General features: G+C 46.2%; 1 protein-coding gene across 4 annotated transcripts in view; it reads right to left on the bottom strand.

The window, feature by feature from the left end:
- Positions 1–27,597, bottom strand: part of LOC120816070 (ephrin type-B receptor 1-B) — a 121,891-nt gene that overhangs the window by 74,374 nt on the left and 19,920 nt on the right. For all 4 annotated transcript variants that reach the window (XR_005711801.2, XR_013467058.1, XM_040171379.2 and 1 more), the window contains exon 2: positions 6,439–6,503. Coding sequence is in view for 2 of the 4 variants with exons in the window: in XM_040171379.2 (XP_040027313.1) it covers positions 6,439–6,503 (65 nt within the window). In the remaining 2 variants the exon portion in view is untranslated. The remainder of the gene's footprint in view (positions 1–6,438; positions 6,504–27,597) is intronic.

Raw genomic sequence — 27,597 nt, 5'->3', positions numbered from 1 at the left:
AAAAAGTACAATTCTAAAAGTGGATGACAAAGGGCAGCACGACCACAGATTCACAGATGGAGCAGACAGAGTAGAATACGAGTTTAAATGACTCGAGTGGACGAGAGGTGTACCAATGATGGAAAAAGACGTGTATAAACAGCGGGTAAAGGGAGTGTGAGGAATGCAGAAAGGGGAAAGTGAAAGCTGTCGCTCTGCTGGTTTCGGGGCCCCCTGCGGCCCCCTAAGGCACGGCCATTTAGGGGATAAACGACAAGGACCGTGACAGCAAGGGAAGGGAGAATGGCAAAGTATCAAGGCCTTTGGGTGCAGAGGCCCCAGCCTGCCTATGTGTGTGTGTGTGTGTGTGTAAAAAAAAAGCGCCTTAAAAGCACAACACCTGCAGCCTTCACAAAGACACAGAGAAGGCCCGAGGGAGAGGGGGGGGGAGGGGGGGGGGGTGTTGGTTAGGTACAGATAAAGCAAAACGGGAGTCTTAGCTTTGAGTCAGACAAGCTGGAGTAGAGAAACGCAGGTTGGAAAAGCAGTGTGGGTCTGCCAGCGATGTAGTGCTGCCGAAATCGCAGGTACGCAGTGAGAAAAATTCATCACTCACACACACATAAGTCTTCCTTCGCACCTCCAAATTTATACCAAATTAAAGACTAATTTCCCCCATTCTATTTTTGCCCTAGTTCAATTACTTTGTTCTTTTATTTATCTCAGAGGAAAAGAAATGTCCTTGGCTCCTGATACATCTAAAAGAATTCTGATCTGTAAAATATGGAGAGGGAATTCCACAGAAAGGAAACACATATCTAAGGTATCACATGCGATTTCCTTTCAATGAGACAAGTCAAAAATGTATGGAAGAGAAATGATGAAGTAACCGGATTTAAACACGGCAATGTTCTCTGTCTGCAGGTGCTGCTGTGTCTCCCTTGCAAATTAATAATAAATATACTGACAAAAAGATTTATGTTCAGAGCTTAAATGGGACAGGGTAGAGGTTAAACACACAGATGAACAAAATAACATTAGACATACAGTCACGAAGCCACGGTCGCAATGTGATCTGAGTGATTCGTTGTGTAACTATTCTGATATGTGGATGTACATTAAACTTCCTCTCAATCATACAATAATACAGTAGTTTTTAAACAATCATGTCTTGCTATGTGAATTAGTGCATTTGCCGAAAACATTCACACCTAATATACAGTATGTGCACAGATTCCATCCTTTGCCGTGTGTGTGTGCGCGCGTGCGTGTGTAAGTGCATGTAATGAAGGCAGTCTTCTCACCTGGCTGCTGAAGTGCAGCCAGCATGACTCACTGTGTTTTTTTTTTTTCATACTCCTCTCATTTAATTTCAGCTCGAGTTCTGCAGGTTCAGAGTTCACCTCCATCGCTCTCTCTCCCTCTCCAACTCCATCGCTCTCCCGCTCCACTTCCAATCAGCCTCTTCCTCCCTCCTCTTTACCTTTTTGCTCTTTTTCTTTATCCTCATTTTACTTTTCCCTCCTGTGTTCCCCGATGCCCGTTGCCCGCCTGCCTGTCTGTCTGTCACCATATGAATAATTGAGGTGTATTGAGTCTGGTCAGCAGATGGTGTGACGGCTCTTATGGATCTATCTGTGCTCTTTAGGAATCGCTGAGTGTTTGCTGACACCTGTCCGGTTTAAGGTCCCGCGGGAGCTTTGCTTAAGCACAGGCCCGGCGGCACGCCCTCAAAAACTCCTCAGCAACACCTGCTCTCGTGCGCGCTTACCAGCTCGCCCCCCCGCCCACTGGGACGCACGCGTGAGCACACGCGTCCTCGTGTGGAAGCACCGCGTCAATACAAACATGCCGGCGGAGATCCACTGCCTCCAACCGTTGTTTTGCACCTGCTGGCGTCTCACTCCACCTTTCCCTGTCCGCTGTGCCCCCCCCCCCCCCTCCCCCCGCCTGTATTTATCCTCCGCACCCCTGCCTCTGCTTACTTAGCGTGCTCTTTATTTATCCCTCCACTCCCCGAGCCCCATATAACCTCACCAACCTGCTCTCTGTCGACACGCTCGACAGCACCTACAGCCTCTGTCAGCGCGGCCGCCCCCGCCACAACAACACTGACCCCGCGACCCCCCCCCCCCCCCACCTCCTCCTCCCCCTCCCGAGGCTCTCACCTCAAAGCCTGAACTCTGCCCATGACCTCTCAGAAACACACGGGTCAAGCCAAGCGCTCTCTCGCCGGCACGCCCACAGCGGGATGTTGCGGTTCCACGGGGGGGGGGGGGGCAGCTTCCATTCTCACGTCCCCGTCCCTCCTCGCGCCCCTTTGCTCTCCCCACCACCCTTGTCAGCTCCGCCGCCTTCATTTCTGTTTTCCGTCTGGCGGCTCCTTTCATTCCTCAATCTCAGCTCGTGGCTGTCTTCCTCACTCGGCGCTCGCCTAATCTCACCCGCTCACTCTCAGAGGAGGGACCTGTTTTTTTTCTTCCCCATTTATCGACATCATTCAAGAATAATCAAAGTTTTCCTTTTCGATTGTCTTACACTTCAGATCAGCTCAGTCGCCAACGTTTTATTGTGTGGCCTCCTCCACACATCTCAAACACGGCTCTTTATTGCGTTTTTTCGTCGCTGCTTATAATGGCAAAGAAGGCAGAAAAGGCTCGTATAAAATATGACAGGAGAGACATAAAAAAAGTAATATATAGGAGCATTAGGGTTGCACGCTGACTCTTCACAGAACGACTGTGCCTTTATGGTTACAGTATCTATATATTTCCCTGTGGTATAGCATAGTGCTGCAGAATAGTTCATATTACGAGCTCCACAGCGTTTCCCCGGCGCTTGCTGCGCTCGCCTGCTCGTCAAAACACCCCCGTGGACGCGCAGAGCTTTGCTCTTCTGCTCTTCTTCGTTTCCACTTCACTCATCAAATTCACTTAAATGATAGTAATACAAAACCCTGATTAGTCACCTTCCTTATCTGCTGCTGTGCAACCAGATTACTGTGAGAAATCAAGCAGGAATTCAGATAACAAAATGAATTCCACAACTAAGGTTTGACAGCACTAGATCTGCCGTGGAATTGGTGAGTGATCTCATTTCTGTCTAAGTCCTACCACGTCTCGCTAGATATTGTTTATTGTCATAAAGTCAACACGGTATGTGAAGAACGGTGTTTGTTACAACAGTGGGAACACTGATTTGTTCATTTTGTTTCTCGACCGAACACAAAATAAAAAGATGCAATGGTTGCATTTTAATTGCTTTAGGGTTTTTTTCAACGTGAAACTGGATTTAATCATTTTTGGTTCAAAGGTTTAGCTGTTTTTTTGCAAGTAAAGATATTTTACTTTGCTGTCAGACTTTTTATGTGGTATTTGTAATGCACGTTTACGCACACAGTATAAGAACTAGACATCTGTATTCATCACCATGATATTATTATTTTCTTAAAATAAATGGGTACAGACAGCTGGATATCAGGGGTGCCAAGGCAAAAATATAAATTAGGACAACCCAGTCGCAAGTTCTGTGGGCTGCATGAAACTAAAACATGTGTGTGACAAGCCATCAGATATGTCTTCCCTTCCTAAGGAACACGCCGCTCATTAGAATATAGAATACACATTAGAACATATGTGAGTATCTACACCGACAGCTGGAAAGCCACCTTCACAAAGTTCCACCATAAGAGCCGAGTGGGATTTTTCTAAAATGGGCGGCTTAATGAGACGTCCCCTCTAATGGATACATGTATATTCAGACAGATAGTGTGAACATTTAAGCATAAAAACATTTTCTAGTAAAAACTCAAAATGTAAACGGAGCATTTAAAGGAGCATATAACTAAAGGTCTTTTTATAGCTTAACCTGCTGAAGGTTTGAGTGTTTTTATTTCTTATTTCTTACCAATTGAATCCATGTTTGGACGGATGTCTTGTGATTGATCATTTAGATTATGTTTCCGCAACCAAGTTACAGTTGATAATTGAGAATAATCACATTGTAAGTGCAAGTAAATCCAAATTAGCAAGGTCAGAGTGTCTTTGTGCGTTTCATCGTCTTTCATGTCCGTTGTTTCAAATTGACGTATGGAAAAGGTCAAGACACGTTGGCCTTCCTGGGACTTTGGGTTCCGTTGGTCACAAAGCAGCAAAGATGTACGTGAGATGACGTCACCGAGTAACAGAGGAAGAGGACGGACTCATAAGGATGAAGTTGAGACAGAAGCAGAGAAAAAAATGATATTTGGAGGTGAAAGTCCACCGAGGGAAAGGTGAAAAATCCAACTGAAATGCAACAATAAAAGGATTAAAAACAATCATTTTGTTGTACGTATCTGTTTTCCTTCTGAGCTCTCCTCTAGCAGATGCTAAAATAAGAGCATTCGCTTACCGTCGCTCCATCATCCATTCACACGGCCCACCCTGATACGTCCTCGTGTTTACACCACTGGAACTAATGACACTGCTTCTGTAATCCTTCAAAATGAACCCTTCTGGTCAGCCACACACACACACACACACACACACACACAGACCTCTTATAAAGTCCTGAAGGAGAAGTTACTAACGGAAATTAATGAGATGTATCGAGGGTATGTGTGTTTGTGTTACAGAGGCAGTTATCAGGTTCTCAAAGGGAACCATTGACCACACAGTCTGCACTGACGAATACACACGATTATTAAAATGAGCATGTTTCGTCTCACAGGTACGGCACATTATGCAATTTTTACACTGACACGGTTATAGGCTATACAGTCATGCTTATGCAATTTCTAAACCAGGTGATATAGTCCGCACACAAGCGGGTGCACCAACAACCCCCCCAAGGGGGAGTGTTGAATATGGAAATGATCCGATACTGCAGGTTAGACAGAGTTCCATGTTTAAACCTCATTGCTACAGAGATACATCAATGATTTATTAATTCCCATTCCTGCACGCTGTGCTGCATCACTCACACACACACACAACCAGTAAGGTCAAGGCAGCCGAGTAAAGCGGTACGAGTGTGTTCTCCCTACAGAGGGTCTCCCTTTCTGTTTCTTTACACCTGGAGAAGCTTAAAACAGCTACGCTCAAAGACAGAAGGCTGTGTGAGCCTGCAGGCTCGCTGAGCTGAACGGGCTTTGATAGAAATGGCGCCGTAAAAAGTCTCTGCTCAGTGGGTCTTACTGGATATTTTCTCTTCACAGAGGAAAAGATGTTACAGTGTTAGGATGATCCACGGCGGGACTAATCCAATTTATTCCTTATGCATATTATGTAAGTGTTGACCCAACTGATGCTTTCACAGTACTCTGAGCAAAAAACAAAGCAACAGAAAGGCCGCTGCACGATTAATTCACCGTGAGGGGGAAAGTTATGCATCCCCATAAATCAGTTGCTTATTTTGGAGTTTCATTCTGGTGAGGAAAGTCTGCTCAAGAGCTACTTGTCTTACGTTTGTCTAAACCGTTAATCTTTATTGAAAGCAGCTCCCTCATTGATTCTAGGAAACTGTATTTGGTAAGTATCTTTATAATTTTAAGAGAATGTTATTCATACAATCAATACAGCAGCAGACGTGAGAATTCAGCGGTAAAATTTGATTATAATCGTGGACTCGCACACAGAAACACACTGCACGCTCACTTGTGTTAGATAAATTGAGCACACAAGGTTATCCCAGGGTCAAGGTTGTTTTAGTTAGCACTCCTTTGGGGAGAGAAGGGAAAGTGTAGACTGCCAGACTCTCTAAACAGCCAACGCGCTGTTCAAAAGTAATACAAGCTCTCTTTACACACGTTAAAGGCTCCATAAAGACCCCAACACCAGGGAAATTCAGGAAACCCTCATGGTTGGATTGTTGGATGACTGCTTGCAAGATCCCTGCTATTATTGTTGGACTATGGAGTTTTTCCTTGAATTATTGAAATGATCTTTAAGGCTATTAAGCGTAATAGGCCAATCATACTTCTGATAATGTGAGTGGTTCAGCAAAGACAAACACTGTCCCCATTCTCATGACTTTGCACTTTCCTATTTCATCTCCTGTGCATGAAAATAGTTCTGCGAAATTGTGAAAAGGCCCGGAGCGTTTCCGTCCTCTTGGCTCCTCCTTCCCCGTTTCATCCTAATGCCACCACTTCCCTTCATAAATGTATCATTACAGTATCATTATGTCTACGGTATCCCCTCAGCCTCCATTTACAGGGACTTAGGTACTGTGTCTGGGGCTTACGTGGACCCATTATATCATTAAGTCATTATGAGCAGGGACAGAGAGAAAATAATACCCATAATAGGAGCTACATTGAGCACTACTTAAGTCCGTGCTCCCATCCTGCCTGTCTTCCTGTCTATTTGTCTGGCGGATTGCAGATCTGCGTGCGCACACCCTGTTGCTCTTCCTCATGAGAACAGAAAGAGTTTTTTTTTTGTCAGGATGCATACCGGTTGAGAGTGACCAACTCACCCCAGAATTAGGATACGCCGTCCAACCCAGTTCAGCTGTGGCCACCCGAGTGTCCATCACGGTCTCTGCAGAGAAGGGAGAAAAAAGGAGGTAGACAAAGACAGCAGTTAGCCTCGGAAAATCTACTTTGAGTATCATTCCACAGCATTCCAGCCCCAGTGATCACTTGACACAATCATACATGAACAGAGAAAGGAGATGAATCCATCAAGGCGTTTCATCCGTCGCTACTAGACTTCCGTTAAGACGAGAGACATGGAAACAAAGCTTTGGCACTTAAGTGGAAGCAATGTCGGAGGGCCTCGGTCATGCTGTTAAATGCTGAGCTTTGCATTGTGTTCTCTCTGTGTGTCTGCATGAAACTACACTACGGGCATCCGTTTTATCTTTGTGCTAGCGCACACATTTGCACGTCATGCAGTGGGTATGTTTGTATTTGTCTGTGTGCACATGAATAACAATGACTGGGTTTGCATGTCGTTGTGTGACCCAAAGAAAGCGACTTTGCAAACACAAAGGGAGCCCTCGTAGGCGAGGCGAATAGTAAAAAAGAAAATATGTGTGGGAACGTTACCTGAAAACTAGTTTGCCCTGTACTCCTGTGTCAGTTATTCCAAACCATCAGGAATGGGTTCCATTTACAAAGCATGCAATGTGTGCGGGAGCTTTGATGAGGAGCGCAAATATGTCTGGGGGTTCACTGTGTGCCGTATGGAGCGCTGGCTGCAAACGTAAATGACACCGTAAAATGTTGCAACCTCAGAAAGGAAGATTTCTACAACACTGCCTCATCTGGTCCCACATCTATGAAATATAAAAGACAAAGACAATTACCTCTAGCTAATCCGCTGTGACACGCGGCAGACAAATACGTCTGGCAGCTCGCCCAAGACGTTTGTCAGCCCCGTTTTGATTAATATCTGACATGTTGGCACTCTGAAATCTGGAAGCCGATATACCTTCAGGTTAGATGAGAGAATCATGACCGTTGTTGTAAACCGTTCTCTCTCTCTCTCACACACACAGATCTATAGTGTGATGGACTGGGTGACAGTGTAATGATTCATAATTTCCCCAGTAACACGCAGTTGATGATTTAACCTGAACCTTTAATCTCAGAGAGTGAACCCGGGGGACACATTTCACATTTTTGTTGTCCCCTACAGACGAGCCCTGAATTGTGTTTGTTTGGACCAAACACAGGAACCAGACAATGGAGACAGGGGGGGTGACTGATGCGTCTCGGGGATGATCACCGGTAGATAAGAAGGCGGCCGCGTAGGAATTTTTGGTCGCCCGCGCACGTCGTCGATAAGGAAACCATCTCACTGGGAAACGAATGCAGAGAGACGCAACCAGCAGACGCTGAGGTTGCAGCCCCCCCCACCCATCGCCCTCCCCCCCACCGCTCCACAGGAAGCACAGACCTGCAGCTGTTGCTTATTTGGAATCCGACTGAACTTGCAGGGATTCAGAAATGGTTCCAAATGATGGAGCACTCGAAGCCCGTCTTCTGCAGTTCAAGTGGTCTTGGTAAAAAAAAAAAAAAAAAAGAAAAAAAAGTAAGCACACGATGAGCGACAAGGTACTGGTGGGAGAGAAAAAGGCCTTTCATTCTCAATCTCTACTTACTGGGAGAAACTGTCCTCCGACATGAAAGCAATTAGCTCAGGTAATTCAGCTGCGCACACACAAGCGCCGGCACGGATGCACATTGAGCCGCACACAAGCAACACGCACAAACACACACACACACACACACACTCATATCTGGCAGCCAACGCACAGAGCCGTTCTCTGTACACACCTACAGCGGCAGACTTGTTCGCATCAGAGTATTTCTATTTCCCTAAGATCCGACTTGTCTCGTCTGGTTTGCGCAGCCAGCGAGCCGCCCGCCCGTCTGCGTGGCTTTCCGTCAGCTGGGGAGATGGAAGCATGAAACAGCCCTAAGCGCCAGCCAGCGTTGTGGGGACTGCCAACCGTTTCTCAGGGGAAATCACAGAAGCTTTAGTCAAATCACACAGGCCCTGGTTGGCCATTTCCCATTTCCTTTTAAAAGGAACGGAGGGGTGAAGGACACACAAGATAGTGCAAAAAAAAAAGGTCAAATGCCCAGGAGAGCGGTGGGTGAGTTGTGTCATGTGACCTAATGTCTACCATTAGCAGAATATCGGAGTAGCAGACGAGTAAATGGAGTACGCTAAGTGGTTATTAGCAACAGGGTGGGGCGCACACAGCAGTCACGCCGGAGCTTGCGCACCTGTCCACTGGCACTAGGGATTTGGAAAATGTCCCTAGTGTGTGTGTATGTGTGTGCGTTTTTAAATGAGCTGTTTTGTGGACCACTCATCCATTTAATCACAAGTGGATTTGAAGAGTTTCATTTTAAAACGAGCAACCCACCTGAACTAGAATAGACGGCTCTCCCAAAATTACAAGAGATTTAGTTTATTACTGAAATTATAATTCAACCTATTAACCCGGGTTTATGAAACAATGAGGCTTTCTGTGTAAAAAATAAATTAATTAAAAACTGTTAGTCCTTCCTTTGCATTACACCCTGATTCTGGTTCCACTTATATTTGGCCGCACCTCCCATTACCTTCTGTTTCGTTTTTTCCAAGCGATTTGGAAGACAAGAAAAGACGCCGTCTCCCTGTATACCCTCATGTTTGGAGGGTAGCCCAGAGAGTTTTCCCCTGTATTCATATTCTGCTACGTCAGCTCCACCTGCAAGCTCCAAATAAATTAAACCCAGCCAGGTTCACTAGCAGTTCAGTCCATGGGAGATTTATTAATATAGAGAGCTTAATGTTGACTCTAAATCAATCGTAAAACAATAGCTCAGGTGTCAAGGTAGTTTTTCCATGAATCCATTCAAAGAACCGCCAGGATTGTGAATACAGAATATTGGTTACCGACCAACGGGTCGGCTCACTGTGTGAGTCTCAAGCACAGAAGCCTCAAGCCGAGCCAAAGCGACGAGTCGACCGACGGGCCTACAGCTTCCACCGGCAGAAAAGCAGCGCTCCTTCTCATTAGCAGCAAGTAGTAGATCAATACCAAACGGTAGGCTGTTTCCACAGAGGAGGGAGCGAGCGAGAGAAATGAAGGAAAGAGAGAGGCCGCATTAAACATTGATGGGGCCTCGCGAAACAGCTCGATAAAAGGACTCGATTCACACAATTACACGTCAGCAAGCAGACAAGAGACGCGTGGACGGCTTCGCATTCGGGCCAAAGAACATTCATTGAAAAGAGATCATGTCTCAGGTCGCCTCTACGTCTAAGTCTTCGCGTGTGACTTTAATTACACGCGCGTGACCGGTGTCCGTGGCCCAAAGCGCCTCCCCGGAGCGCGGCTCCTCGCTCAACACGGCAGACTGCGCAGATTTCCCCTCAGACCCCGTAACGCATCTTTTGCATCTAGTACTTCACCAGCCCCCCCCCCCCGCTATGTCCTCCTTTTCAGCGATGCTGGTGCACGTTATAATTCAACGAGACAATCTGGTGCAGATGCAGCACGCTGGGCTGAGAGGGGCCATGTCTCTGCTGGAATAAGATCTGAGGGGGCAATGAACAACATTATTGTAGATGGGTTTATCTATTCTCCACAACTGATTCGAGACGGGAGGACCGAGGGTGGGGGGGGGGGGGGACACGGAAGGGACACACAGAGAGAAAGACAGTGATGAGAAACGAATAGACAAAATCAGCGCCAATCAAAGTGAGCACTTAACAATGATGAAGCCCCGTGGTGGTCTGCGGAGCCTGGCGTCTTAATACAGAGACGGAAACAAAGTGACAAACAAACATGACAAAAGGCTGCCGCGTCTCCCAAACTAATCAGCCGTCCTCTCTGGGGATCTCGGAATAAAAAGGGAACATTTTTGACAGAGTGAAGTGTCTTCTAAACAAATCGTGTGGAAGTTTGTCACACAGACGGACATTGTTAACTCAATTCAACCTTACATCACCCAGAAGGCATTGCTCATTGGATGATAGTATCAGCTCATTGAAGTGGTGGAAACTGTAACTGGGTTTCATGGCACCGCGCCGCTTCACGGCGGAAAGAAAACGAGAGAAGTGACGTCTTCATTGAGTCACGGCGTTCAAACGGGAAATACAATCCTCGCGTATGTAGACGTGAGAGTTGTGTAATCCGCGCCACACTAAAGCCATGTCACTCATACTGAAAGGCCTTTTCGCTTTAAATAGAAGATGCAGAAACAGTCGAAACAGAAATACATCAAAAGAAAAACGTTACTTCGATGTCTCCCCGAAGACGGCAGTGACAATGTGGCTGATTTGAAAATTGAACAGAAAATAATCTGCCAACCTCGGAGACATTAGCGGGGAGTGATGGGATACACAAGTCCCGCTCCGGTGAGCCACAGAATGAACGAGCAGATCACAAATCACACACACACACAAATGTATTAACAGTGTTCTGGGCTCGCAGACACTCGCTTTGGCTGAGTGAAAATAAAAATGTTCAGCATGAAAGCGGACTCGGGGGTCTCGGGGACAACGGAAAAAAACCAAGAGAGATGTGAGGAGATACATCAGAGGGGACTTACAGAAGCCAAAGGGAGATCAGCGGCAAATGTTAGACGGAACGCCTCGACTCGGGAAGAAGAAGTATTATTATTCACGCAGCATCTGCGCAGCCTGGTGAAATCATCACTGCAAGGTGACATTCTCTCGGCCTCACACATCTGGGCTGCCACGTCGCACAGCACCTTGCAGCTTGTGGGCGAGCGGCCACACTATTACCGCTCTGTAGAAGAGTCGCTCTGGCGAGGAAGCGGAGCAGCACTCCAGCAACCCCCCCCCTCTTCCTCCCCCCTCCCCCCCCCCGAGGCTTTGTCGGCAAACACAGATAGGGAGACAACCACCGCACAAAGGGGCCGCTGACTGCGGACATCTAATCACATCTGCGTGGTCAGCCACTCGTTCAGCTGCGCACTTCCCGTCTTCCTTCTCTCCTTCCCCGCTTTTCTCTCACTCCCTTTCCCTCTCCTGGTCAGGGGAGAGAGGTTAGGCACATCATTTGCATGCATTAACATTGCATTAGCAGACAGAGTGATCTTTAGAAACCAGGCTGCCGGAGAGTGTCATCTTTAATTCATCATAACCCCACCGGCTACCCCCTCTCGCTCTCTCCTTCCGTCCACCTTCTTCAGTCTCCCCTTAAACCCAGCGCATCCCTCCTTCTGCTCGTCTCTCCATGCTTTTTCCATTTATCACAGCCTTTCATCTCCTTGCTGTCCGTCTTGTTGCCTTCTCGCTTCCATTCCTGCCCCTTATCTTTCTTTCTCTGTGCTTCCTGTTGATGACAAGCTACAGGGGGTTTGATTTATTTTCCTACGCGAGCTCTATGCAAGATACGATGAGAAGGAACGCAACCAAAAAAATACAAACACACAGCATTGGTCTAGTGGAGAGGATCTTTGGGCTTCATGCTGGACTTACTGATGTGACCTGTGATTATTAAAAAATACATCTCCAGGTCAGAAACTCTATTGCTCTCTTTTGCGAACGCTAAAGGAGAGTAAACAAAATGTTCTATATTGTAACCACTAACCAAAAGCCAATTCAATTAATTCTGTAGTAAATTGTCATTTTAATGGATTTCTTCAAAATGTTTACCAATTTACCAATTTTTGAAAAAAAAAAAAAGAAGGAATTCTTGTTTGAACAATGTGTAGTATTTTACTATGCAACGTTACGGCTTACATAGACGTATTGGGCCGCCAAACACGTAGTGGAGAGAAATTCAATATGAAACCATTTAAAGCTCACAGTAATGAGGCTTCCTGTGGCAGCAGAACTGCAGCAGTGACCAAGCAATAATCCAGATGGAAGAAGCGCCAGCCTCCCACAACCATCACAATACTCATTACTGCCGATATTACCTCAGCCAGCCTGTCCGCTTTTAAGAAACCTGACCATTTGCTCCAGTAAAATGAGGTAATTACAACTCTTATCTGGCTCCTCACATTACAAAACAGAATCCAGGGGGAGGGAGGCGACTCCCCAATGGTTCCCTGGCTGTCGAACAAGGCTTTGGCTGGCTTCCCAATCACTCAGCCACACCCACCCACTGTCATTTGGTCTCTTTGCAACTCCTCCCACTCCTCGTTCTTTCCAATTAATCCATTAAAAGGAGAAATTGTTTCACTTTAATGACACTAACTAAATTCATTTCTCAATGTTCCAAATTTAAAAAGTGTAGGAGTGGGTGACGTGAAACACAAGGGCTCAAAGACAATCATTTTACAGCCCAACAACTGTGCCGAAACATACTACCCCGTTCCCAGAGTGGTGAATAGGATTATTAGCCTACTTCTAAACTCTGTTAATGTTCGACGACTTCCATGGAGGGGAAAAAAAGCAATGTAATTTAACCTTTTCCCATAAGAAGAATTGCTTGACAATGAAAGTGTATCCACCTATAGGTTTGGCCCTATCACTTCTGCTGGCTGCAGACCGACAGAAGAACCGTGTGCCGGTCGCACTGGGACTCTGTGAGGCTGACATTTAGAAGTATTAGCTGTAGCTAATGGGCTACGCGGGGTGAGTTAAAGCATCGTTGTTTTTCAACCAGACCAGGAAATAGTGCTGAGTGCACAAAATGATGTCACTCAATTACCTCCCATTGCCGCCTCTCTAATTAGGACAGTAGGCATTGACATTAGCGCGGCCTGTGTGTGAGTGTGCGCCTGATGTTCAACTGTGAGGGGAAAAGGATCACAAATGTAAGTGCAAAAATAGAGGAAAAACAACATGAATCAATAAAGTGAATGTCAAATGTGTACACGGCGTCTGTGACCGCATCACACTGTGACTCGTCGGGAGCACAAAGAAAAAGACTGACTGTCCTTGTCTGCCATACAATTGAACTGAGATAATATGTGGAGCCGGTGTGGAGGGCAGAGAGAAAACAAGAGAGATGGGAAGATAATGTGAGAGAGAAAGACAGATTGAGGCAGAGGGAGAAGGCCTGTAGTTCGATGAGGAGAGATAGCAGAGAAGACGTGGATGGACCAATCAGAGGGACTCTGCGATGGAGAGGAGCACTATGTGGCAGCGCGCTGCGTCGCCGTACACAGAAATGGATCTGGCCTCAGTTGAACACGAGAGTCACACCCATTTCCTAGAAAACCACCTGACCTCATTTCTGTTCTGCAGCTCGAGTGTACAAAATATACACTTGTGTGCCACTTGCAATATTTATGAACAGTAGAACGGGAACAAAACTGTCTCGCACAAACACACAAACTGAAACATCAACAGCCAGCAGGGGAAAAAAAAAAAAAAAAAAGCCACACGGGAAAGAAAAGTCTCAAATGTGCATGCCGATGTGTGCACGCTCACAACAGCCATCAGACACAGCACAGCACAGCCGCACCTTCGACATCACCTCCACTGGGACCCTAACTTAACCTCCGTCCCTGCTGCTTGCTGCGATAAAGGCAACGCGCCCCTGGAAAGAAACAACACGGGCAGATTTGAAAAGGGTAGAGGCAAACCCCAGCCAGCTATTGCATCACATTAAAAGCTGTTGTTAACCACGTTTGGATGCTCCCCGAGTAGATTCCCAATCGGAGGGGAAAGAGAGAAGGCCGCACAGCGGCAGAGACGGAGCCCTGGCGGTGTGATGTCATGCCCTCCCTCCCAGCTCATCCGTGGCAGTGAAAGAACAACCTTCAACCACCTTGAACCCACTGGAGCTGAATTTCAATAAAAGTCAAATTATCGCCCGCGCCCAAGGGGCTCGGGGGGGGGAAAAGGCACTAAGCCCGAATTGACTGTGCGTATAAGACGATTTAACAGTCACATGGACGTGTGAGTGAGTCAATCATAAGACGCACTCCTATTTCTCGCTGCGCGGCGAGCCGGTGGTTAGTGCACCCTGTCGGGAGAAGGTGCCGCCGGGACGGATCGGCTGATTGTTTTCCACGAGTGTGAGTTTGCATGCCGGCACTTGCGTGTGCGTGGAAGCACACATGCGAACATGCGATTGGGAAAGTGTTATTCAATTTAGCTGCTGTTCTCCCTTGACCGACGCAGCGAGATCCAGGTAATTGATGCCTGGGTTTCCGTATTCCCCCAACCATGTACTTTTCACCGGAGGGAGAGCGCTAGCGAAGCCGGTGTGAATGAGAGGAGTCTCACTCCCGGACCTGCGAATGAGGTGTTCTTGTGGGATCTCGTTAGTGCAGCACCATCACACACACACACACACACACACACGAGTGCATAGGTATACGCCACTCCGCCTGCAGCATACATATATAGGCCGAGAATTCATCCCAAGAGTCTGGCTAAACTACCGGCGATCGCAGACGTTGACATCACCTCTCTATCCTCACTATGTATCTACATAAATGAAGGAAAGAAAAAAATGGCCTCTGAAATGCCTCGCAGCAAACACAAGGCTTCCATTAAAAGCCAACACTAAATCCACCTTCTTGCAGCGTACGATCACACGCCTGGGGAAGTCTATATATTTTTGGAGATGGGCTTTGTTTTTCCCCCCGGGGCTTCGCTGGAGTCCGAACACACCAGTGGGGAGTAACAGATAAAAAATTGTCCCGAGGCTAAAAGAGAAACTTTCAGCAGAGGATCTTGACCTTCTAGCATCAGGCAGACAGACACGGGTGAGACTTTCCAATAAGAATCTAAAACAAGAGAAAAAGGAGGAAAGAGATCATTTTTACCTCTGGGAGTGAGACACAGATCTTTTTGAGTATATTTGTGCAGAGCTCTTTTTTTCCCCTGCAGTGGAAAACAGAACCGGCCCTCCATGCTTTTCAGCGCTTCTTTAGAGATGGGGAATGGAAACCATAGAGAAAGGAGGAACAGGCTTAGGGGTTTGGTTTCCAGGAGAAGCTTGTGTTTGATGTTGCTCCATTTGATGCAGCTCATTTTTTTTCCCCAACGTCAACCTGCAGACTCTTCCTTTGTTTCCTCTTTTTAAATCGGCCTTTCGTTCTTTGTATCCCTCCCCCTCTCAACTTACTCCTCCTTCTATGAGCCGTTTTTACCACTAAGCCTGTCGGGAGAGAACAAATGTCATTTCACACATGTTGCCCACGGCCTGTTTTGCCACAGGGATGGTGTGGGTGTTTTTTGATCTTGTGCCGGTGCCACTCACGCACACACACACACACACACACACACACACTGTATCTGACCTCATCGGATTTGGCATCCAGGATTGCGATGGTGCTTGAGCTCCGGCCCTGAACGCAGCCCCAAAATGTCACAGCTGTCCAGTTACACTAGAGAGGGAGGCAAACGTCGGCCATCCCTGCGGCCATTTCTGCTCTCTGGATATTGGCTGCGCCGGTACTGGCCCAATCTCCACCCCACCATTAGATTTCCTTCTTCTTTTTTTTTCTTCTTCTTGCCATTTTGAATCTTTCCAACCCTCTTTTGATTGCTGATGTAACCGAGACGAACATGGGTGGGTGAGAGAGAGAGAGGGGGGGGGGGGGGGGGGGGCGATGGCTCCGACCCGTTTGCGGCGGGCACCTGCACGCGAGGTGCGCTCCACAAGTCAAAAAAGGTCGGACACTCGTCGCTCTGCAACGGTAACGGCGCAGCTGTAAAAGCTGCTCCAGGCTGGTAGATTATTTCTCCAGTAGTATGTCACGGGGTTGGAATAGATGCAGGTGTCTGTCCTGTGTGGGTGTGAGTATCTGCTGCTGGGGTGTAAATAGCTCTGATGGGAGACACAAGTGGTTTGCAGGTGTTTGGAGAGAACGGCACCCAGTCAAGACCTACTGCATTTTAAAAGAAATGGCAGGAGCGTTTGCGTTGGAGGGGATGAGACCACCTGGTTGTGTCGTGTTGGAGATATTGTTTGTGATCCTTAGCTGCTTGGAGGGCAAATCCAGGATTTACTGTACTAAAATGTTAATGTTGATGTCAATTCCTCCTGGTCGTCATGTAAGTTGGGCACCGAAAACATGGACGCAGAGGAGGCAAAGCACAAATACGGGTGTTCCGTCATTTGTGTTGCTGTGTTGTAAAGTAAAACTTAAAACGTTCCTCTTTGATTCTGCCTATAGTTAGGGCTGGCTCAGGTTAGTCCGGACCAGCCCTTAGTTAAGCTGCTATAGGCTTAGAATGCCGGGGGAATTCTTAGGACACACCGAGCTCCTCTCTCACACTCTCTTTCTACAATAATTCAAGTTTTATTAATGCACATGACTAATTCAGCTTCTTTCGGGGAGTTTTTTTTTGTGTGCTTTCTCCCCTATCAGGTCTCCGTAGATCGTAGTTCCTTCGGGACCCTGGTCCTGACACCTACCGTGTCCATGCTGACGCCTGCTGCTGCCATCATCATCATTATTTTAGATATTAATCATATTACTTTACTCGTAAACCAGCATTACCCTCTCCTAAAATCTCTGTGCTCTCCCTCCCCACAGAAGCCTGTGGATGGTGGTTCTATCTGATGGTGGTTGCCTCTGCAGTGGTCCTGCTGTGCGCCTGGCTTACTACTCACAATTACTTGAATCATTTCTGTCATAGGAATTGCATGTATTATACATTGTTCATTCTGTACACATGGCATCCATTGTAGTCTGTCCATCCCGGGAGTGGGATCCCTCCTCTGACGTTCTCCCTAAGGTTTCTTCCCTTTTTTCCCTCTTGTAAGGGTTTTTTTTCATTTTTTGGGGAGTTTTTCCTGTGCCGATGGTGGGTTTCGGGGCAGAGGATGTTGTATGTGTACAGACTGTAAAGCCCTCTGAGGCAAATTTGTAATTTGCGATTTTGGGCTATACAAAATAAAATGACTTGACTGTGTTGGAAGAGGCACTAACCTACGTAAACTAATGTGTAGTACGATCATACAGTAATAAGTGTGAGCTGATGATAAAAAATACGCTTAGTACACGTGGCACTTAGATCAGATAAAGCACTAAACAGAGGCAAGAAGAAAGATTTCACTCACTATCACAAAAGACAATATTCCAAATGTGTTTTCTAGTAGACACAGTCCATTTCAAGGAATGCTTGTCGCCCCGGCTCATGTGTGCGCTGTGCAAATATGACTGCCGTTTCATGGAGTGTTTGTTATCTGCGTGCGTGCAGTTATTATGTAGATGGGTGTTGGAATGACTCCCAGAGAGTCTTCACACACACTACCTCTCCTCTTTTCTCTTCCCCGAGGACGCTGTTAGCCGGCGTGGTCCCTCCCCCGACAGCTCTGTTCCACATAATAACGCTGACGGACCAAAACAAACACAGGTACAAAACAAAGACCGACAAAAAAAAAAATCAAAAATGAAAGTAGAGCCAGATGAATTAAAGTAACGAGAATGACGCCTCGTAATCTCTGCCGAGAGCTACGTCTGCCGTGTGGTGGCTGTGGCTGCGCCCTCGTCACGGCACTGCATTTTTTCCACCTGCGTTTTGCATCCCACTTTGTCATCTGCTCTGCAGGAAAGAAGGTTCGTAGATCACAAACTCCTGGCGAGCCTCACTGCTCCACGCACCGTGTGACGGAAATCCACATTTAAATGAGGGAGGGGGGGCTACTTACACACAGACACGCACATATGCAAACACACGTTTGAGTGTTTGCATTCTTAGATACACGAGTACATCTGGACACAGAAAAAGACACGCGCACATTTCTACTTTCTACAGCCATTGCAAGGCCCATTTCCCTGATCTCCAGCGAATCGCAAACATTTCCAATGTGAGCTACTGGGACAAAGTCCTCCCGCATCGGTCCGGCGATCACTGTCAATGTGATTGAAGTTTGACAGAGCAGTTAAAGCGTTATTAGCGCTCGCTGCCACAGCCCAGCACACACGCCGGCCTGCCGGTGCCACAGGTGAGGTAAACACAGGCCCCATTTAGCATATTAGCCATCACTCAACCCGACAGGCGAAAGAAGATAAAGAAATGCACACCCGCTGTGAGTGAGAAAACAAGCACTGCCGCCCCCCCCCCCCCCGTCTCACACGGAGGTCTGTATGAAGTTATTCTGCCCCGTGTGTGCACAGGCAAGCCCCACACTAAGCCACAGAGATGCTCACACGCACACTTAAGAATACAGAGGAAAGACACTCACATGGCATGCACACACACACACAGATGGATGACAGGAGATGCATTATCTGAAGTCAAATCTCTCCAGGATATGCCTCACATAGCTAATTGACTGTGATGAGCCGGAGCCAGCACGACTCAATGCTTTCCTTTTGCCTTTTCTTCTTCATCCCTCAATTTCCACTTTATCTTCACAGAGATAATCTGGAGAAATCCACAAAATTGGGTATTTCTCCTGTGTGGTTTATAAGCCACAAATCCTCAAAAGATCCCCAGCTGCTGACGCGTGGCTTATTACTACAAATATGCTAATCTGAGAAATCTAGGGTGAGGAATCATGTATCGCTTCACAACAACATTTCCATCTGACACTTGATGGGAAGATGCAAAAGAGTGATGTCAATTTGCCGTTTTAAGAGCATTTAGGGCAACAAGAAAACCTGCCAGGTATGAGCAGGGTCAGGTCAGTTACAGTTAGCATGTTGTTACCAAAAGGCAGGGGGGGGGGGGGGGGGGCATGATGTGGCAACAGGGGCTCAGCCAAGCGAGCTGTTTGGACTGGAAACAGTGGTAGAGAGACCTGTTTAAATGCTCTCTCCTCGGGAGGCCATGAACCAAGTTGACCTCTGCAGAGTGAGTGAAATGTAGACAGAAGAATATACAAACATACACTAACGGGGGTGTTCTTGAGTAGTTGGTCGCATTTGGCTTTTTTCATTGAGCCCCACTGGCAGACAAGAAGGATGTAAAAGAAAGAACAAAAGAAAGAGGTTGAAGAAACGATGGGGTGAGACAGGCTGACAAGAGCGATTGATACAGAAGACAAATATGAGACAGCACGCACAGTCTCTCAGCGGTGTTTACACGGTCTGCTGCTATTTGCCTCGCGTCTCTGAAATGGCACGAAACAACCTTTATCCAACGTTGATTCCTCCCCGGAGATAATGGATTGTGAGCACGAGGCCCTCCTCCTCCAACCTGGTCGCCTGCACCTTCCTCACTTCCTATCATTAACAGACACGCAGACGCGCAGACGGACAGACACACACACACACACACACACAAACCCCTGTCAACACTCCCCCGAGGCAGTAGTGTTAATTCCTGCCCGCCTATTCTCAGTCACACATGACCGTGGAGGCAGTCGCCAGCGGAGCCTCGCTGCCAGATTAACCTTTGCTCTCGCCACAGATCTGTTTTTCGGTGGGACCGGTAGTTGGACAGGGGGGGGCCGCGGCCGGTGGACAGTAACTCATTGTCAGAGCCCTGTCAGCGCTGCATTAGTGGCTTTTGAAGAGAGGGGCTGTTGACGTGGGCCGGGTGCCCGCCAAGAGGAAAAGCAGGACCACTGGCCCCACACGGCACTTAACTTGACCCCCCCCATTCCGGATGTGGGTAAAAGGGCGGGAGACCGCGGATGTGTTGTCACAGTGTGTGTGTGTGCGCGTGTGCACACGTGCATGCCTGCAAGGTGATGAGGGTTACAGCGTTTCACTGTGTGCTTGAAGTGTGTATTTTGGCTGCCCATACATCCCGATGCGAAAGCAAGAAAAACAATACTGGCACTTTGTGGCCATTTCTCTCAATTTCTCACTGGCGCACAATGCGCAATGCTGTTTTCCCTACCCCCCCCCCCCTTACCCACCGGTGGGACTCGAAACAGAAGGAAATACTTCAAAATTGGGAAAAGCACACGTGAAAAAAAAAAAAAGTCAACCTAGCTACTATTAACTGGTTTTATGTTCCTACACAACAGAACTGCATGTGAGACCAAAAGTCTCCCCACAGACTTTAGTTGGGATCTGCCACCGTAGTAAAACTATACAAATCAATTGTCGGTGAAGTATTTGTTTGCTACAAAAATCAATACTAAATGCATATCACTGGAATAGACTCGCAAAGTCCACATTCTTACTCACAGCATTTACTTAAGTCAAGGGTTGTGTTGCAGTAATGGAGCAACAAATGGCTTAGACTCTCAAACCCGTCTTGTAACTTGAGAGAGGGTGATACACGTGCACTAAAGAGACAACGCACGCGCTGCTCGACTGCTTTGCCTCAATTTTGATAAGAGATATTGCCGCTTTAACCGCAGCAAAGCGCAATGGTCAACATATTCCCTGCAAACGAAGAACGGCAAGGGGCCTGTTCCTCCTGCATCAGCTGCAGTCTGCAGCCCCCACCCAAATAAACCTTTAAATGGCCTATAATACAGCCGAGGGAGGTGGGGGGGGGAGGGCGGAGCGGGAGCAGCCGCCGGCTGCTTTGTACCTCATTGTGTGGTTTGAATAACAAGGAAGGGCCAGATAGCTCCAAACAAAAGCCGAACAGGAAAAGGCCTTTGGAGAGTTCCTTTCAACCGCGCCGTGTCCCACTCGTTGTCCCACAAACCCCTCCGCCCACTCTTATGTCACACAGGTGAGTCCTCTTTGGTCCGCCGCTAACCAATTCAAAAGCCATTCCGGCCAAGGAGATTCCCAGGTGGGTAATGTACTCTTTTACAGCACCTTTTTTTTCCTCAATAAAAGGCCGACAGGGGCTCCACAGTCACGGCACTGAACTGCTCTCAACAACAGGCCGAGCCCACGGAATTGAGCAGGCAGGATGTGAGGCTTGTCACGCTGGCGGAGAGAAGGATGTCACTGAGAAAGGCGATTTGGGTTTTAATGAAGTGCTGATGAATGGATGTCAGACCCCGGCAGACTCCAGCTCAAAGCTCCGGCGGGGACACTTCGCAGCGATGAGGGGGACGCTGCTGGTTCACGGCGGGGTCACGGTACCTTCTCACTTCTTTAGAAATGGATAGAACTCTGGCTGCAAAACAGCAAAAAGTGATACGGATTTGGTTGTTGAGAGTATATATGTATGTTGTATATATATGCTTTTTTTAAGAGGCCACAGTGCGAGTTTGAGTGTATAAGTGTGGGAGTGGATTGTATGTGCATTTACAAATCCAGTAATGCAGCAGAAAAGCACAATAAATGTTTGGTTTGGCATATCAGAGTCGGTGAACAGGAACACGTAAAAGCCCCCCGGCCTGTTCCTCATCACAGAGAAAAGGTAGGAAAGTCAAAGCTCATTATGTCTATTATGCTTCTTGAGTTACGGCATCATTCATAGGCTTCCCACTGAAAACGTCACAACATTGCTCTTAGTCTTAAACGACCACATGCAATGAATTTTCCATTTTCGCAGTAGCTGCACACTGAACATCCAGCACAAAATGGTCTCAGATTTGAACACCAAGGTTTATGGATAAAAGGTTTTCACCGGGTGGCCTTGCCAAATACGACGTGTAGACTCATCAGGCAAAAAGTACAACATAAAACAGAACAACTTCCTCTCTGCTTCAAATAGTTAAGAAGAGAAGATTTACTACTCTTTACTCATTTTCCACGATTGTTGCAATTACTGAACTGCGAGCAAAAATGTCACAGTGAGGAAATCGATTGTAAACACCCCACTGGTTTGATTAAACGACAACAAGCACAGTTTTTTTGCCTTATATTTTCTTTCTTTTTTATTCCGTTGTGTAACGTGTTTTACTTCAAATGAACAATTGGGAAGCCCACAGAGACTGCGAGACAAGAAAACAAGTCTGCCACATGGTTGAATCACTTATTGGGAAAGAATACAACAATAAGGTTGTAGTTATTTCATGACCGGCTCATGCCTCAGCGGTGAGGAAAATAGCAAGAAGGGTGCCGGAAAACTCGTATTGAAATAACTGCAATCTTTTGGCCAAAGTGATGTTTTTACTTTTCACGACTATAAGCAGCACATTTTGTTTCATTTAATTACTATTTAATGAGGTTTTCTCCTCCACAGCTGCAGGTCATTCATTAAATATTATTAAATTCGGTTAGGGAAATTGACAGAAAAGTCTGTATTTCTGCACAGAAAATTCCTAACGGTGGTTTATGCAAATGCGAGAGCACAGACACAATACACACTCGTGCACTCACTTGCATTAAACTTTCCAGTTTTCCCTTTTAATCATAAGCTACCATATGTCTTCTTGCTGGAGATCCCCTGTGGCATTGCTCCCAGCCAAGCAGAAGAACGTTTTGGGGAGTCCACCTGTGATGCTTCCAAAAGAAATCCAGCAAGCAACTCGGCTCTAACGCTGAAAACCTCTCCGCTTGGTGGCCTAAAGCCAAACTCGGTTGAGGGTAGGCGCAGAGGACATGCTCACGAATACTTATGCCATGGTAATTTAACTTTTCTCCTTGCCCATCGCAGCTTCGTACATACCCTTCTCTGTCTAAAGGAAAGAGCAGACTGAGAAGCAGACGGAAGGTAGATTGCACGAAGCCTATCAAGGATTCCGAGACAAACCGTGGACACTTTTACTGTGCAGCACCTGTGCCGGCAGCAATGCACATCTGCCTCGCATCTGCTCATTACAGGTGATTAGCGAGATGATATGGTGTATTCTCCAGCTTCTAAATGCTGCCCTGCAGTAAAAGTAGCTGGTGTCTCTCAACATTATAAACACCACTTCTCTAAAACGTAGCATTTAGAAAACAGTGGTGTTTAAAAGATTATGTGTGTGTAAGAATCATGTTCCCATCTGTCTTAATGTGATTTAGAACAATTAAAAGCAAAAATGTCTTCTTCATCTTGTTTTTCTAGTTCTTTTTATCTTTAATTTGGGCCTTGGTATCCAAACGCCTGGGTGGGCTTGAAAATAACCTCTCAGACATAACACCTACAACACAGCAGAGATGACCCAACAGGCAAAGCAAAGCACACAACAATAATCAGCCCACATACTGTACCTACGGAGGAGGGCATGCTAGAAAACACCTTCTCGCTTCAACATTAAAGTGCAAATGTGCTTCAAAAAACAAAATACATTGTATATATATTGGGGCTGTCAAAAGTAGCGCGTTAATCTATGAGATTAATGCGCTAAAATATTTCAACTACCGGTGCGCCGGGAGTGGACCACCACTGTGTCCCTACAAGACGGTGGTTTGGAAAACGTCCTGACTAAATGTCGGCACATGGTCGGCACTTCAAACACAGCCGTGAAATTATGGAGAGTTGAGTGCAGAGTGCACGAGGAATTCTGCCTCCAAGATGATCAAATGTGTGTAGGTTTTTTTTTTAAATACACGCTTTATAAAAAAGAAAGTGGTTTTGTCTTTAGAAAAAAAAAAAACTTTTAAATCACCATCCATTTTAATAGTCTTAAAACTATTTAAAAAGCTGATTATATTTTCTTAAAATGTGAATATCGTCTGGTTTCTCTAACACAAAGAGAATAACTCAGTTGTCGATAAAACAGGACATAGAAACCGTAATTAAAATGTTTTACCATTTTGGGACATTTTACAGACCAAGTAATAAATGAATTGATAAAGAAAATATATATTTTTTTAATGTTTGGTTAATGCAAGGGAAGACGATATACGATGCAATCAGAATAGTGGAAAATGTCTCACAAATCTGAATGTCAAATTCAGGACAATTGGCAGGTGTGTAAGGAGACAAAAGCAAACTGGGACAGTGAGAATAAATCCTATTAAAATAACCATTATAAAAAACAAATAGAACGCATGTCTTGAGATAAGAACTCATAGGAATCCAAATGGAGAATCACAGACAACCTATTGCAGGTAATTTGCAAATCATATCAGTAATTGAAGCAATTAACTTTGTTTTGTTGTGGAAAGGAAACCATTTAATGCTCATGAACACACACTCTTACACATACGACACAAACAAGCATACCTTCACTAAGGTGCGGGATGATGAGGGTGCAGCTACTTTAGTGTGATTTATTAAGACTTGCACTGCAGGTCTGGTACAATACGATGCTGTAATACTAAAAGCAGCATCACACGCACAGCCACTGAAATGAGGCACATTTCTAATAATTAACAAACATTCTGGCATTCTAAAAATCACTATAGTCTCTCGCTTTCCCACAGATGGTGGTCCTCACACTCCATTATTAACACATTTTTCTTTCTGCTGTACCTCAGTCTAACAACGCACAGATGACGCCTTGGACGCAAAGAGTGCAACAAGCATCCGGCCCTCCGTTCTCCAGAGTGGCTGCTCGTAGTCTTTCATACAGTGATGCAAATCTCTGCCCAGTAGTCGGGGTTGACTTTTAAACTCAGCTGCTGAGACTGGAAGGCCCAAAAGCACAACCAGCGCTCAAGTAGACGGTTTGAATGAACTCTGTTGAGAGACTAAGAAGAGAAGTGGTTGTTTTGCATAAGTTTGTTGTGGAGCACAGCATCACTTTTGCTGATGTTTTTCATGTTGTCTTTTCAAACGTGTACTCAATAGAGAAGAAGGAAATGTGCGCGAAAAATATACTACAAGCACTATTTGTACAATTTTTTTAAGTCCTGGTTTATCTCATTTTCAAACTTTCCATTTTGGTCCATTAGCCCTCATTTAGGTCATCAATGGAGTTGCTATGTTACACTTAGTTAAAGGGAGTCCAGAAATAAGACTAGTGATTGATAGTGCAGCACCACGCAGAGGCAACAATTTAACAAACAACACTGTTGTTGTCACGAATTCTCCATTGTATTAGTTTTTCTCCTGCCTGCCTGCTTTCTTGATCCTGTGATCAACAAGAAATCATCTCATTCTCTTCACCTGGTCCTCATGCCCTTCCCACCTGCAGCCCATTCCCTCACTATTTAGGTCCCCACACTTCCACTTGTCCTCTGCCAGATTGTCTTGTGTGTATGCCAAGTTTTCCAGCGTATTCCGACTACCTGAGATCCCGTCCTGACTTCGCCTGCCTTTTTCGACCACAAACTCTTCGCCTGCCCCTTTTTGGATTTTGACTATTAAAGTCTTTTTGTTTTTGAAGTCTGCGTTTTCCCGCACCCTGACAGTTGTGATCATTATCATCATCATCCTGATAAAAAAAATCCTGCTTTTATTTCACAGTGAGGGAGATCCTCTCCTGTGGGCGTGAATAGAAATTCTCACTGTAGGATACATTTCTAGATGTGTACTACATCACAGGCAGTTGGAGACCACTCCAAGTATAGACCCTGGACCTCATGTGTTCAAATGCGGCTTTCAAGATAGATCGTTTTGGTAGCTTAGTCACACGTGGCATTTGTCTCTCTTGTATTTCATGACGGCATTCTGACCATTTCTCGAGCCGTCCAAAATCCCGGGCAGACTGCCGAGGGATTGTCTTAAGTTTTTCGGAAGTTAAAGAAGGTACAGAGGACACCGCCTAATCTGCTGATCAATAAGAGGATTTAACTTCATACAAAAGACTGCTCATCTGCATTCACCGCAGCAGCCGGGGAGAAGAATCCTGCAGAGGATCCCGAGTACTATCTATATTTCCCTGTGTTCTTATCCAGCCCTGCCTTTTCTCCGTGTTCACCTTTCGTCTGTTAATCTCGGTCTTTCATGCCAACAGGAATGGGCGGATTAGAGCTGGGAAAGTGTTCACACAGCACACAAACCTCTCGCACTCTGCCCGTCTATCCCCTTTGCAACCCGCGCTCTCCTCGGCAATTGTCTGCGCGAGAGTGTACACAGTATGTGCACACGGTATTCTAACCCCCGTTGGACTTCCATGTAGGTGTGGGATGCGTGTGGGTGGTGCAGCGCTTTACAACACAGAATAAATTAGGGTGAACAGTCCATCACTACTTCCTCTAATCCTGTTTAAATTAGCTTCTTCTGGAGAGATGCTCAACACACACACAAACTGTATTCACAGGCATGCTCTTTGTCTTTTTTTTGTCTCCATGTCTCAGTCTTTTAGAAACTTTGGATAAACACACCTGTTTAAAGCCAAACTAAATGGAGTTAGCTTTTAATCCCTTTCACTCTGGCCTGTCATTCTTGGGCTTCCTTCATCTGTGGACGTGGCTAAACCAGACCAGTCACGGACACACACACACACACACTCTTTCACTAACTCGAACTGAGCCATTGAGGCAAATAAAGAAGTCTAACAAAATGGTATTAGAAGGTCCAATCTGCACAATCCATTTACGGGCTGGTGCCACTACATTCCTTCCCATTGCAGATGGTTTGAGATATGGATTCGCTGCGCAGGAGGAGGACGACCTTCCGTCTCAGGTCACATGCGTGTCACATGCTTGATCAAACACACATTTATTCTGGGGTTGGAGTGGGTGCTATTTTCACCAGCCATTAGCAGTTGTTTAACACTGCAAAATTGTCCACCTAACATTTTGAGACCTTAAAGCTTTCAGTGGCCGAGTGAACGACGGGTGCTCTTAAAGGCACTTAAATCTGCCGACCTTGACACAAACAAACAAGCACACGTCCATACACATAACAGCCATTCAATCTTGTCCACGTTAGCCACGTAGCAATAAAAATGGACAAACATGGCTCCCCGACTCGTAAAAACGTCCAGAATCAAAATATTGAAAATTACTACAGAGTAGTAGAGCAATTTGATCACCATTGATTGACGGGACCTTTTCGGGCAGAGCAACAGTAGCAGGATTAGGCTATGAGAGCGTGCAGCTTTCCATTGCAACCACAGGCCACACTCGGTTATTTCTGCTAATTACACGGCTCAGTAAAATCATCTGGTGCCGTCTTAGATGGTCGCCCGTCCGTGATCTATAGTATGCCACAATACTCAACGACTGAGTAGAGAGAAAGCTCACACTGCACAGCCCCAAATGAGGGTTTTGCATTATGTGTTAAGGCAACGCAAGATGGAGCAACATTTAATTAACATTTCTAATTGTGCCTTGAAGGCTGCCTCGTTTTAGTGGCGGCTTCATCCGCGGCTGATTATGTTACAGTGATGAGGTTAATGGTGCTGGATATTTGGCTGCTTGGCAAACAATGAGTTTGAGGACGCTGTAGGCTGTGGGTTGCCCTTGGCAACCCCATATTCAGAAGTAAATTAATAGGGGCTGTGTACAACCCGCAAATCTGACCTTGGCAAGGCCACATGCTCTATGTGGCGAACCATGCTTGACCTCTTCAGTTGATTCAACGCAGGTTTTAATGATTCACTTTACAAGAGCTGCTGTCCGCGTCCATGAGAGTGTCGGATTATCCAGGGTAAGGGGAATTTTAGTCTCTACTG

Source organism: Gasterosteus aculeatus, chromosome 3 (assembly GCF_964276395.1).
Source record: "Gasterosteus aculeatus chromosome 3, fGasAcu3.hap1.1, whole genome shotgun sequence".
Lineage (NCBI taxonomy): Eukaryota > Metazoa > Chordata > Actinopteri > Perciformes > Gasterosteidae > Gasterosteus > Gasterosteus aculeatus.
Note: the sequence above shows the minus strand (reverse complement) of the source record. Positions and strands in the feature narration are given on the sequence as shown.